The 13,889-nt window shown below is 39.8% G+C and overlaps 1 protein-coding gene across 1 annotated transcript in view; it reads left to right on the forward strand.

The window, feature by feature from the left end:
* The window catches only part of LOC121697485 (mucin-2-like), a 77,615-nt gene that overhangs the window by 11,732 nt on the left and 51,994 nt on the right, over positions 1 to 13,889 (forward strand). Inside the window, exons 10-15 of the mRNA XM_042079021.1 lie at positions 6,361 to 6,496; positions 6,898 to 6,975; positions 8,031 to 8,100; positions 12,236 to 12,373; positions 12,801 to 12,950; positions 13,569 to 13,663. Of these exons, the coding sequence (XP_041934955.1) occupies positions 6,361 to 6,496; positions 6,898 to 6,975; positions 8,031 to 8,100; positions 12,236 to 12,373; positions 12,801 to 12,950; positions 13,569 to 13,663 (667 nt within the window). The remainder of the gene's footprint in view (positions 1 to 6,360; positions 6,497 to 6,897; positions 6,976 to 8,030; positions 8,101 to 12,235; positions 12,374 to 12,800; positions 12,951 to 13,568; positions 13,664 to 13,889) is intronic.

Consider the following 13,889-nt stretch of genomic DNA (forward strand, 5'->3'; position numbering starts at 1 on the left):
TGTACCATAAAATCGGGTGCAGAAATCACTCTCAATGGAAGAGGTCCCAGATGGATGTGAGTAAGGCTAGGCGGAGCTAAGCGGAACGAAATTCATCTGGCGAGAGTCAGGTTACCGCCGTCTTGCACTAGCCTCAAAACACAGACAGCGCGCATTATGGACGCGTCATCGGAGACCCTGAAATGACTGTTTGCACAGCAAATTAGGAGTAAAGTAAGTGGAGGTAACTCCTGTTCCTCACTGATCGCGGTTCCTGATGTCTGTTCAAAGGATATTTTCCCAAGTATTAATAGCTCAGGCTACTTCGGCCAATCGGTCACACAGTTTGCTAATCAATAAACAAAGCCTAGTTCACATGTTGATTTAGACCTACAATTAAACCAATCTCTAAAATAGGCACTGCATTCTAAGTTTTTTATTCTAACTTAAAATAGCTTTATGGATTTTTTTTTTCTAATTAGATCTACATTTTAGTTTTAAAATGAATTATATGGTGCAGCCTCTGAAGAATTATTCTTGCGAGTAGGCTAGCATATTTTAACGTGCGGTTTTTGATTGTCATTACGCGATCACATTCATTTTGAGAGCACTGATATACAGTAGCCTAGATAGTGTTTACATTTATAGGTCATTTGCGTTCCACCTATGCGCCCCTCACTTGTACTGGGTTGATGCCGAAAAATCTCACAGGCACTAATATATTTTCTGGCTATGCCCTTAAAGTAGCCTATTTATTTAGTTTGTTTTAATTAGCCTAGTCGCCTGCTGTACAGTAGTTTTAGTGGTCACCTTGCTATTTTAAAGTTGTATCAGGTAGCTTAGTTGACTTTAAATTCTCCTATGTGGGCCTAACACTTCAGCCATTTGGAACAGAAGAACACACCAGAATAGGCCTAAGCAGGATTTGATGGCCGCATTCCATTCCATTCAGATTGAGTAACGTAACGGAATACGTTACAGATTACATTTTTGGGCATGTATTCTGTATTCAGTAACGGAATACGTTATGAAAGTAATCCTCCTAACACTGATCCCAGACATGGTAAGGAACTAATGGATATAGCCTTCTTACTAAGAACCTACTCTAGACTTAACCACCAACTCTGCGAGAACAGGAAAGATGTACGCGTAGATTACGGGGGGGGATGGGGGGGATATGTCCCCACCACTATTTATAATTTGAATTTTGTCCCCACCACTTCTAAAAATGTGCAAACCAATTGCGACCGGAAAAATCCCCACATACCGAAATCATCGAGTCTAAACCATGCGATAGGCGCGCACAATGACATCCTCACAGCATGCACACCTGCCTGGATATGTGTGGATCGAGTGTTGCGCGGTTAAGGTTTTTTAACCTTGTTTCCAGTCGACCCTCCAGTCATTTAATGCCTGCTAGAGTTGACTGTAGCTCAGAATGCAATCGGTTGCCATAGCAGGCTTATGGAATCAATTTTGTGTCAAAAAAATTAAAGAATACTTATAAAATAGCAAGCAAAAAAATACAAATCAAAATACCAAATAGAAAAAATCAAACAAAAAAATTAAACTCAATTAAAAAATACAACATTGCAATAAAATCATTTGGGTAACCGTGTAACATATTTGTCTTTGCCTCTTTCTCAGTTTTGTTTGATGCTGTTTTCTTTGATTACGATTCCAGCTTTCTCGTTTGCGCTCCCTGACTTTTTGATTGCGGTTTTGACACAAACGTGTCTGGGGGTTGGGATTTCCTTGGGTGCATTCCCATTGGCTTATTTATGTTTGACGGACAGCTAAGCAAGTTTACGATTCAGTTTATTATTAACAATTGTAACTATTACTGATTGTACATTGTTGTTTACAGGAGCAAGTACGAACTGAGTTCTTACAAAGAATACAACAAAGATTCCTCTTAATGTTGAGAAATGAAGCACTAGACCTCGGCTATCTATTAGATGTTGCCCAGCAGGAATGGAATGTTAGCTACTAGCTAGCCTAGCGAGCGGGGCTCAAGGCGAGGTGGTGTGTCTTGACGTGAGCTAGCCGGTTACCGAGCGGGGCTCAAGGCAAGGCTGCTGTGATTGTGCTTGACTGGGACTAGCGGTTACCGAGCTGGGCTCAAGGTAAACCGCTCCGTGTTTGTGTTTGACAGAGGCTAGCCTGTGGCTGAGCTGGGCTCCAGACGAGGCTACCGTGCTTGTGGACAGTAACGTTAGCCAGTCACCGAGTATGGCTCAAGATGAAGATTCCTCTTAACGGGCTGTTCAGACTACACTCTCGGATAAGTTGGATTGTACTGATGACCTACGTGTTATTTAACCTGGAGCTTGTTGTATTCTTTGTAAGAACTCAGTTCATACTTGCTCCTGTAAACAACAATGTACAACTAGAAATGCAATTCCGAGGAATTACACGAGGGGATGCAATCTGCTGGTTAGGGTGTTGGAGGGGCTGTTGACCTTGTGATACCTGCAAAGGTGCTTTTGGAGTAACCAAATTTGAATCTTGTGTGACATGGCATTCTTGAGATATAACACTCAAGGTGTTTTTGACCTTGACATTTGACCTTCAACCTCCAACATCAACTCACTTCATCTTTGAGTCCATAAAAACACTAGTATCAAATTTGAAGCAAGTACGTCAAGCCGTTCTGGAGATATAATGCTGAATGCATGAGATATGGCTGGGACTTTTATTTTGACACACAGGAAACACTTTAACAGGATGTGTAGTTCAGGTAGAGCTAGATTGTATGCTTAGAGGCTGAGACAGTTGAATTCCTCACAGGTGACACCTGTGCCAGTGTTCTGATTAGCCTGGGAACTGCTCTGAGAACTACTTAACGAGCGCAGCTGGCTCTATTATGACATCACAGCCCCTATTCAAGTCTATGGGGGAAAAATACACTTTTAATTACAAATATCTCAAAAAGTATAAACTTCTCAAAAATGAAAAATAGGACGGTAAAGCCTTGGAAGATCTACGGAACGGTGTTTGAACCAAATTTGTACGTTAAGCAGTTTGGGCTGAATAGCGCGCACAAAAATGTAAAAAGACAAATAATAATAATAAGAAGAAGTTTTCGGATTTCAATAGAGGGGATGCATCCCCTCTAATCAGTAATAGTTACAATTGTTAATAATAAACAGAATCGTAAACCAGACATCCCAAGTCTCCCGGAAGTTCCGGGAGTCTCCCGCGTATTGATAGCGGCTCCCTGACGCCCGCAAATTAGATCAAATCTCCCGGAATCTAGAGTGAGCGATCAAGAGCGCACATGCGAGACCGCGTGTGCATCTGAGTGTAGCGCGCACACGAGGGGAGAGAGAGAGAGAGGTGGTGCGTGTGTGTCTGAGCGCATCAAAGACAGAGAGCATCCTGATTGTGTTCAGTGATGCCTCCCTGAAATGACTTTTTGCAAGTTGGGATGTCTGGTAAACTTGCCTATGTCCTGCCTTACCTCGGATTGCATTCTGCCATTAAGGTTTTCTTTTACTGTCTATGATTAAGGTGTATTTTTGTTCAAAACTCGCACCGGTGATGACGTTGTTACAACCAATCAGAAGCAGGGTACGACATTCGCTTCATACGCTTGCTTAGCTGTCCGTCAAACATAAATAAGCCAATGGGAATGCACCCAAGGAAATCCCAACCCCCAGACACGTTTGTGTCAAAACCGCAATCAAAAAGTCAGGGAGCGCAAAAAAATAAAACGAGAAAGCTGGAATCGTAATCAAAGAAAACAGCATCAAACAAAACTGAGAACGAGGCAAAGACAAATATGTTACACGGTTACCCAAATGATTTCATTGCAATGTTGTATTTTTTAATTGAGTTTTTTTGTTTGATTTTTTCTATATGGTATTTTGATTTGTATTTTTTTGCTTGCTATTTTATAAGTATTCTTTATTTTTTTTGACACAAAATTGATTCCATACATAAGCAACTGAGCAAGTGTCAACATTGAATGACAAAACGCTAGGTAAATTCCTCCAGTAGGCTAAATTCGGTTTGCTGCTGACGTGCATGGGTAAATGTAAGTTGCTAACTGACGTCTAGCTTGTTGAAAATGTGTTATTATGCAACCTCCATTTATAAACGTGTTTGTTCTTTCATAGCTCATGTCACCTCTTCATACATTGAATTACTGGCTACTTACCTGCTACTTACTTACCCACTGAGGCTAGTAAAATAGACCTTGGTTAGTTACCTTGGTTAGGACCTTGGCAAGGTAATTCTCTATTTAAATAAACCTTTACATTGTGGTGAGGTAAAATCAATTGTCATTTCCAAGGAGATGAACTCCATAGCCTAGGTGTCCATTCTCATTATATCTTGAATAAATTATTGTGCCTTTTCTGTTTGGCACAGATCCTGTGTTTTTATATTACCGGTATGCTCAAGAGGGTCTGATGTAGCTAAGCTTACATAATATCAGTGAAACCTGTGGAAAAATACCCCAAGTAGCCTAGGCTAAATGTATTTGAATTTGTTTTTAATTGGTTGGTATTGTTTTTACATTCTATTATTTCTAGGGCTGTCAAAATAACTGATTAATTTCGATTAATTAATTTGATAAAAAATAACTGATTAAAAAAAATAGTGCAGATTAATCGATTCCGTATGACCTTTGACCCGGAGCCGTTCTAGTCAGTAACCAGACTGTAAAATGAAGGAGAGAGAAGAAAATATGCTGCCTAGATTATTGATTGGAACATTTACTTTTAAAAAACGGCCTGATGGTGTTAAAAATAAAGTGTTAATTAAAATAAAGTCCTCTGCCATGTCTGCAGCAAGGAATTTGCATATCACCGGAGTTCGTCAACGCTAAAGTCGCACATCAATGCAAAGAAATAGTGTTGACATTGAGGGGAGTGTTAATTTACTTTCATTGTGTCCCCTAGGTTATATCTGTGGCCTTGTATGTGAAAATAAAACTTCTTCCCGAAGCACTTTTGTATGTATTTCCTTAGCCTATTAGGTCATATCATCGATTATTATGGCCATTATTTGAACAGTGAAAATAATAATAAAAGAGTATTTGAACTTTAATGTCACTAACGCTGATTATTCAATGATTCATTTGAATTTAAATATTTAAAATACTTACACAGTATGTAATTAATTCGATTATTTTTTTTATTTGATTGACAGTTTCATTCAATTATTTCATATTTTTAGTTTGATAAATGTAGTTTCATCTGAGAACCCTGATACTATCTTAATGAAACTATTTTATTTTATTCAAAGAGACACTATGAGGAAAAGGAAAGGGCACACAGACATCAGGGTCTTTTTTGGTCCTAAAAGAGTAAGCAGGAAATATTAACACTAAGATCTACAAACAATTACATTAAAAGTGTAGGTGCAGTTAGGTTTTATACACTGTTCATATGTGTTAAGGAAAGGGGTACCCAGCAGACAGTAGAGGCACAGGATAAAAGCCGTGAGCAGGCTGCAGGGAGACAACACGGTGAGGGCAGAGTTGATCAAAACAGTTCTTTTTTGGATATACAGTATAAGAACGATGAGATACTACTGATTATCAGTTTGACCTTGTATGTGTGTTGCACAACACATGTTGCACTTGGCGATCACGCTGGGGATTGATATGGTAATGGACCATGATGGTCAGAAGAAGTGAAGGAGCAGTAGGCTATCCCCCAATTATGGTGGGGTAATTCGCACTCTGCGCCTATCACTCTACACGCCCCTGTTGCACGTCACATTAATAGCTGATCCTGCCACCTGGCTCCCCAAAATGCCGCATCATGTGAACAGATCAGCAGGCCTGCAAATTTTCACCTCGTTTTCAGACACACGTTGCGGCAAAAAGACGTCTCCTCTTCCCGCAAATTTAGCGTGATCTCTGTGTGAAAAGGCCTTTTGTTGAAGCATATCCTACAGTGCAAATTCTTCTTGTTTTAGTGTTTAGTTAATAAGAAAGCATTGTCTCTACCTCAATATGAACAGCAAAGGATAGCCTAGGCTATAGGCACATTGTTTTTTGTTTTTGTCGGGTTGGGTCAGGTTCGGGTAGTTAATCAGTGCATATTTTTGAGGGTCGAGTGGGTGCAGATTGACTCTCCTGACGGGTCGGGTGGGTGCGGATGTTAAAAAACCTTAACCAGCGCAACACTACTGTTGAGCATATTGTAATGCAGCGTTGAATGGATGAATAGCTTACATAAGGGTACCCTGCACTTTTCAAACCACACTCAAGCTTATGGTTTTTGTCCCCACCACTTCTAAAAACAAACTGACGCCCTTGGTGTTAACGACATGTTAGTAAGAAAGGACATTGTAAATGAAGTTCACAATATCCTAGCTAGTCAATTCTTAATCTCTCTCTCTCTCTCGTCTGTCTCTCCCTGCCAGTGAGTGTGTGTCTGGAAAGTGGCGGTGTTCTGAAGACATCTGTCCTAAGAAATGCTCCGTTGAGTCCCAGTTTGTGACGTCTTTCGATGGAAAACACTTCAGACTGCCAGGCAAATGCTCTTACGTGGCAGCACAGGTGACTGACTAGAATACTCTGCTCATTTTATTAAGGTGCTACAATCTCTTTGGTCAAGATTCAAGGCCTCATTTGACAGTAAATAGGAAGCATGAGTTGAAAATTGGCTAACATTTAATATGATCTATTCTAACTAATGTTAGCTGAGGCGACTACATCACGGTTAACCATTACCGAATATTCAATTAAATTCACTTCAATTTAATTCAATTCAAAACACAATTTGTGTTCAAGGGGCAATTTACACAGTAAATGTTGTAACAGTATATAGCCTACCTTCTTGATACAAATGTATGGAATGAAAAGCTACAGGGACAACTGAAAGGAGAAATTATGTTTTTATGTTGTACTTGTTGTACTGCCTGATTTGAAAGTGAATTTGTTTCTTCTGTGGTGTACAGGGGTTGAACTGGACGCTTACCGTTCACTTCTCTGAGAGAGCCATCAAACTGCAGAGAGTGGAGTTGAAGATTTACCACGTAAGTCAGGAGAGAGACATGTTTCTCTCTTTTTCATTGTTATGTACTGCTACAAGGATGGAGCATTCCTCACACTCTCATCATCTCTTGTGCTACAGTACTTTCACATCCAGATTCTGATTAAAGGCCCATTCACACCAAGAACGATACCGATAACGATAACTATAAACAAACATCATTCTCGTTAATATGAATGACGACATTCACACATAAACTATAACGATAACGACATGAAGAACAATATCATTGGGGATCACTTTCAGAGCGATTTTGAGAACGATAAAAAGCTAATAGCCAATCAGAACCCATCACATTTTAGCCATCACATTCAGATAGATAGATACTTTATTGATCCCCAATGGGAAATTAATTAACAGAAGGAGTTGCCTTAACACAAGGAGAGACTTTGTTTATCGTTAAGTATATAAGTATATATACTCTTTTGATCCCGTGATGGAAATTTGGTCTCTGCATTTATCCCAATCCGTGAATTAGTGAAACACACTCAGCACACAGTGAACACACAGTGAGGTGAAGCACACACTAATCCCGGCGCACAGCGGCGGTCGGAGACAATTGAGGGGTTAGGTGCCTTGCTCAAGTGCTACAGCGGCGCTCGGGGAGCAGTGAGGGGTTAGGTGCCTTGCTCAAGGGCACTTCAGCCGTGGATGTGGGCATGGGAGAGCAGTGCTGAACCACTTCCCCCGCCCACATTTTTCCTACTGGTTGGGGATCTAATCGGCAAACCTTCGGTTACAAGCCCGAAGCCCTAACCAGTAGGCCACGCCTGCCCCCCTATCATTGTTCAGTGTATCGTTATTGTTGTATCGTTATCGTTCTTGGTGTGATTAAGTCCCAGTTACAAAGCCTGGGATAGACCCCATTATTCCACTCACACTTAACTCTTTCATAATGATAACGTAAAGGGACTTCTCTGTCCACATAGAAGGCATTTATAGGGCATTTATAGGTCATTTATCAAGCACTATATGGGAACCCTAACCCTACCTCACAAATTAATTAATTTAAACACCCCTTTTCTTTGTGTTGGTCAGGAGAGCTACGTCTTCACCCACTCAAGGGTGATGTTTCAGAATGAAGAAATCAGAGAGCGGCATCAAACCGGTAGGGGACACCTTCACATGTAATATAATCCAATTCAGCTTTATTTATTTTTTAGTATATATTTTTGGCCTTTTATGCCTTTAATTGACAGGATGGTAGAGAATGACAGAAAGTGAGTGGGAGAGAGAGTCGGGGTGGGATCGGGAAAGGACCACGGGGCGGGAATCGAACCCGGGTCGCCGGCGTACGGTGCAGGTGCCCCAGCCAGTTGCGCCACGGCTGAGGCCAATCCAATTCAGCTTTATTTAGCGCCATAACATATGAATATGTATCAACACACTTTACAGAGCTTGTGCAGCTTGTACCTATATAGCGTAATGTATATATAGCGTAATGTTTTTGAGCTCGTGCAGCTTGTACCTATATAGCGTAATGTATATATAGCGTAATGTTTTTGAGCTCATGCAGCTTGTACCTATATAGCGTAATGTATATATAGCGTAATGTTTTTGAGCTCATGCAGCTTGTACCTATATAGCGTAATGTATATATAGCATAATGTATATATAGAGTAATGTTTTTGAGCTCATGCAGCTTGTACCTATATAGCGTAATGTTTTTGAGCTCATGCAGCTCAAAAACATTACGCTATATAGGTAGCAGCAAGTCAAATGTCAAACTAAAAGAATGATTGTAGATTCTCCATGAACAGAAACAGAGAGGATGATAACGGGAAGCCAACATCGGAACTCCCAACATTAGGAGATAGCTTCTTTTCCACAGGAGCTGAGAAGGAATTATACAACTCATGTGGCACAGAAACGAGCCTTTGAAAAATCAGGTCACAGACAACTAGCATTACACTGCAAAAACTGCGTATCTAATAAAATCTAACCAAGATTATTAATCTTATATCAAGATAAAACTAGTTTGTATTGTTTTCAGTATAAAGAGTCTTACCTAGCACTTTCTCATGAAATCATTCGACCTAATTTAAGAAATGTTTGACTTATTTTAAGACATCTCATCCTGAAAATTAGCAAATTTTTCTTCCAGTGGGTTAAGTAAATTTGTCTTGATAAGATTCCTTAAAATAAGTCAAAGTCTTCTTAAATTAAGTCAAAATGATCTTTCAAGAGAGCGCTAGGTAAGTTTTTTCATGCTAGAAAAACAATACCAAATAGATTTTTTGATCTTATTATACGATTAATAGTACTTGGTTAGATTTGATTTTTTGCAGTGTATCAGGCAAGGTTCTAAAGAAGTATCGGCTTCTTCATAGGCTTCGCCAGTTTGGTGTTAGGTACAGACAACTATCATGCTCTTGCAGTGAGCCATTGGATTGCCAATGCTTTCCCCCAGCTACTCTTTGTATAAGAGACTGCTCAGAGAAGCAGCAGACTGATGCAAGGGCCAGGAAGAACCGTCCATTGGCCATGTTGATGCAGGAGATGGAAGACGAGTTGGCAGAAGCAGGGGATTTGGTCGATGAAATGTAAGATTTGGTGGAAGAAATGGAAGAGGAGCCATTGAAAGATCCTGGGGGTGCTACTGTTGATAGTTATATCGAGATTGAGACGGGATTGGCTGGCAGTGGTGTATGATGATCACTGGTGGTTAGGAAAGTCCATTGATGTAGATATAGAACACCAAGATGTGAAAGTTGAGTTTTTGCATTCTTGTGGTCCTACTGCCAATTTTCACCCTAAATATGGGAGGAAGGTAGCCTAAAAATCTAGACGTACCCTAGCAGCAGCAAATGTAATTTGCAGCCAGGGTAGTCTAGCAACTCTCTGTTGGCTTGTGAGCTGGAAAAATCAAACTTCGATCAGGCCAATCATATCGTGTGCAGAGTCGGTGGGCGGGCTTAACATAATGATGACAGAGTTGCGACAGTTCCACGTGAATTTCTTGCTACTTGAAAACAAAGAAGATGGGTGCTGTTGCTGGAAAACAGCGGTCTTTGAATCGCGACTGGAGTTAAGCTTTTTTTTTTTAAGTTGGCAAAAGTTTGATGAACTAGCCAACTAGCTCCACTGGTGGGAAAGCGCATGGGACTCATGAGATGTAGGCAGTGTTGGGAAGGATACTTTCAAAAAGTATTCTGTTACAGAATACAGAATATATGCCCAAATATGTATTTTGTAACATATTCAATCTGAGTAACGTATTCTGAATACTTGGATTACTTCCGCATTGAATTGCAATGCAGCTATCAAATCCTGCTTACTAAGCAGGTCTATTCTGGTGTGTTCTTCTGTTCCAAATGGCTGAAGTGTTAGGCCCATATAGGAGAATGTAAAGTCAACTAAGCTACCTGATACAACTATAAAATAGCAAGGTGACCAGTAAAACTACAGCAGGCGACTAGGCTAGGAGAAGGGATGTCTGTTTCTGTCCAGTGAAAGATTTTGAAACTGACAGGGACAGCTCGTCCCCTCCAAGCAAGCCAGACCAGGGAGCTCTATGCCATAGCCTCTGATGTTATGGACTTCAACACCTCTTGTCCAATGCCCAAGTCCCGCAGGTTAGGCAAACTATTATATATAAATATCTAATACTTGGCTCTACACCAAAGGCAGTAATGATTTACTTACTTGCTGAGAGAAATTGGAGCAAATCATAGAACTTACTTGCCTGAGGTCCTGTAGAAACTCTTTGTTTGAAGTTTGATACCATTTCCCTTGATACTGCCAGGTTAAAACTAGGTAAATATCTTTAATCAGTTTGATTGTCGATTAGTTTGTCAACACCGTCAATCGTGTGTCAACACCGTCAGTTGTGTGTCAACCCCGTAAGATGGAGGTTTTTCATTTTAATAAAAAAATGTATGTTTATTTTGTTCAATTGAGTGTGTTCATACATTAAAACACCAACTTATCTACATGCATCAGTGTCTTGTGTGCACAAAACCACTGATTGTATATATTACAAATGAAAAAATAGTAAACTAAATTAAGGTAATTTAAAATGGCTTATTCCAAAACAATGTAAAATGATATTAAAAGTGTATACAATGCAATTTGTCACTAAACCTTGCTAAGGCACACCATTTATACACACTTAAAGACTTTACAGTGTTGTTGAATTGATCAAACACACAAAAAAACATATTTTCATGTGTCAGACGGAGTTGACAAATGACAAGTTACTAAGTCAGTAAATGTCAATTTTTATAAAAAGTGGTTAATAAAAAACCTGTTCCTTTTCAGGCATGATAGATGAGATCTGTTTATGATGATATCCAATTCAAATTAATATAGTATTGATTTTGTTTGTCACTTTTCAAAAGTACTTTTGTCCCTTATCTCAAGAATCAGTGATATTTAAAGCGTAATGTTTTTGAGCTCATGCAGCTTGTAGCCTCCTATATAGCGTAATGTTTTTGAGCTCACGCAGCCTGTAACTGTATATATAGCGTAATGTATATAGCGTAATGTTTTTGAGCTCATGCAGCTTGTACCTATATAGTGTAATGTATATATAGCGTAATGTATATATAGCGTAATGTTTTTGAGCTCACACAGCTTGTACCTATATAGCGTAATGTTTTTGAGCTCATGCAGCTTGTACCTATATAGCGTAATGTTTACAGAGCTTATGCAGCTTGTACCTATATAGCGTAATGTATATATAGCGTAATGTATATATAGCGCAATATTTTTGAGCTCATGTAGCTTGTATCTATATAGCATAATGTATATAGCGTAATGTTTTTGAGCTTATGCAGCTTGTACCTATATAGCGTAATGTATATATAGCGTAATGTTTTTGAGCTCATGCAGCTTATACCTATATAGCGTAATGTTTTTGAGCTCACGCAGCTTGTACCTATATAGCGTAATGTATATATAGCGTAATGTATATATAGCGTAATGTTTTTGAGCTCATGCAGCTTGTACCTATATAGCGTAATGTTTTTGAGCTCACGCAGCTTGTACCTATATAGCGTAATGTATATATAGCGTTATGTATATATAGCGTAATGTTTTTGAGCTCGTGCAGCTTGTACCTATATAGCGTAATGTTTTTCAGCTCATGCAGCTTGTACCTATATAGCATAATGCATATATAGCATAATGTTTTTGAGCTCATGCAGCTTGTACCTATATAATGTAATGTGTATATATAGCATAATGTTTTTCACTAGGAGTAGTGCTGTCTGAACTCACCTGAAAGCTTGTGTGTTTTTCAGCTTTTGTCACCGTTTTCTGGCAGTCCTCCATGTTTGTTCAGGTCCTGGCCCTCTCAGGCCTCACCATACAGGTGCAAATGGCCCCCGAGATCCAGGTCTACGTGTCCTTGCCTACAGAGCAAAATGGAACCACTACAGGTAAATAATTACCATAATTTGCAGACTTACATGTATGTAATTGTTGATACAAGTACAGCAGTTGCTATGGTAATCATTATCATAACTTACAATGCCCTCCTCTTGTTGTTGCTATGGTAATCATTATCATACAGTAACTTACAATGCCCTCCTCTTGTTGTTGCTATGATAATCATTATCATAACTTACAATCTCCTCCTCTTTTTGTTGCTATGGTAATCATTATAACTTACCATGCCCTCCTCTTGTTGTTTATCTTGTTGTTCTCTTGTTGGGGTGCCCAATAAATGTGTGTGTCTATAGCAAAGCACGAGTGGGATAACTTAGTTACGCCTAATCCTGTCCTTGTCAGTGATCTTCAGTGCTTTGTGTGTGTGTGTGTGTGTGTGTGTGTGTGTGTGTGTGTGTGTGTGTGTGTGTGTGTCAGGCCTTTGTGGGAACTTTAACGGGGACTCAGGGGATGACTTTACCACCAGCAGCGGCATAGTGGAGAACTCTGCGGAGCCCTTTGCCCTCTCCTGGTCCCTAGAGAGCTGTGAGCCCAACATCAACCCCCTCTGCATTAACATGGACAGCGGTACCTACTCTACTCTGTTCTACTCTACTCTACTCTATTCTACTCTCCTCTACTATATTTTACTCTATTCTACTCTACTCTACTCTATTCTATTCTACTCTAGTCTACTTTATTCTACTCTACGTACTCTACTATATTCTACTCTATTCTACTCTACTCTACTCTACTCTATTCTACTCTACTCTACACTACTCTACTCTACTCTATTCTACGCTACGCTACGCTACTCTACTCTACTCTACTCTATTTTATTCACATCTGCATCAACATGGGCTGCAGTGCCTACTCCATTCAATTCTATTATATTCTATTCTACTCTACTGTATTCTATTCTATTCACATCTGCATCAGCATGGGCTGCAGTGCCTACTCCATTCAATTCTATGATATCTCTTCTAATGTACTGTGCTACTGTACTCTACTGTACTCTATTCTATTCACATCTGCATCAGCATGGGCTGTAGTGCCTAATCCGTTCAATTCTATGATATCTCTTCTAATGTACTGTGCTACTGTACTCTACTGTACTCTATTCTATTCACATCTGCATCAGCATGGGCTGTAGTGCCTAATCCGTTCAATTCTATTTCATGTTTCAATTGGTGTGTTTTTCTGCAGAAATATTTGCTGATGAGCACTGCAACCAGCTGAGGGATCCTCATGGGATATTCAGCTTCTGCCACAGTCATGTTCCATACGACCACTATTATCAGGTACACACCGTCATGTTCCCTTCGACCGCTATTATCAGGTACACACTGTCATGTTCCATACGACCGCTATTATCAGGTACACACAGTCATGTTCCATACGACCTCTTTTATCAGGTTCCCTACGACCGCTATAATCAGGTTCACACCGTCATGTTCCATACGACCGCTATTATCAGGTACACACCGTCATGTTCCCTTCAACCGCTATAATCAGGTTCCCTACGAC

The sequence above is a fragment of the Alosa sapidissima genome, chromosome 22 (assembly GCF_018492685.1).
Source record: "Alosa sapidissima isolate fAloSap1 chromosome 22, fAloSap1.pri, whole genome shotgun sequence".
NCBI lineage: Eukaryota > Metazoa > Chordata > Actinopteri > Clupeiformes > Clupeidae > Alosa > Alosa sapidissima.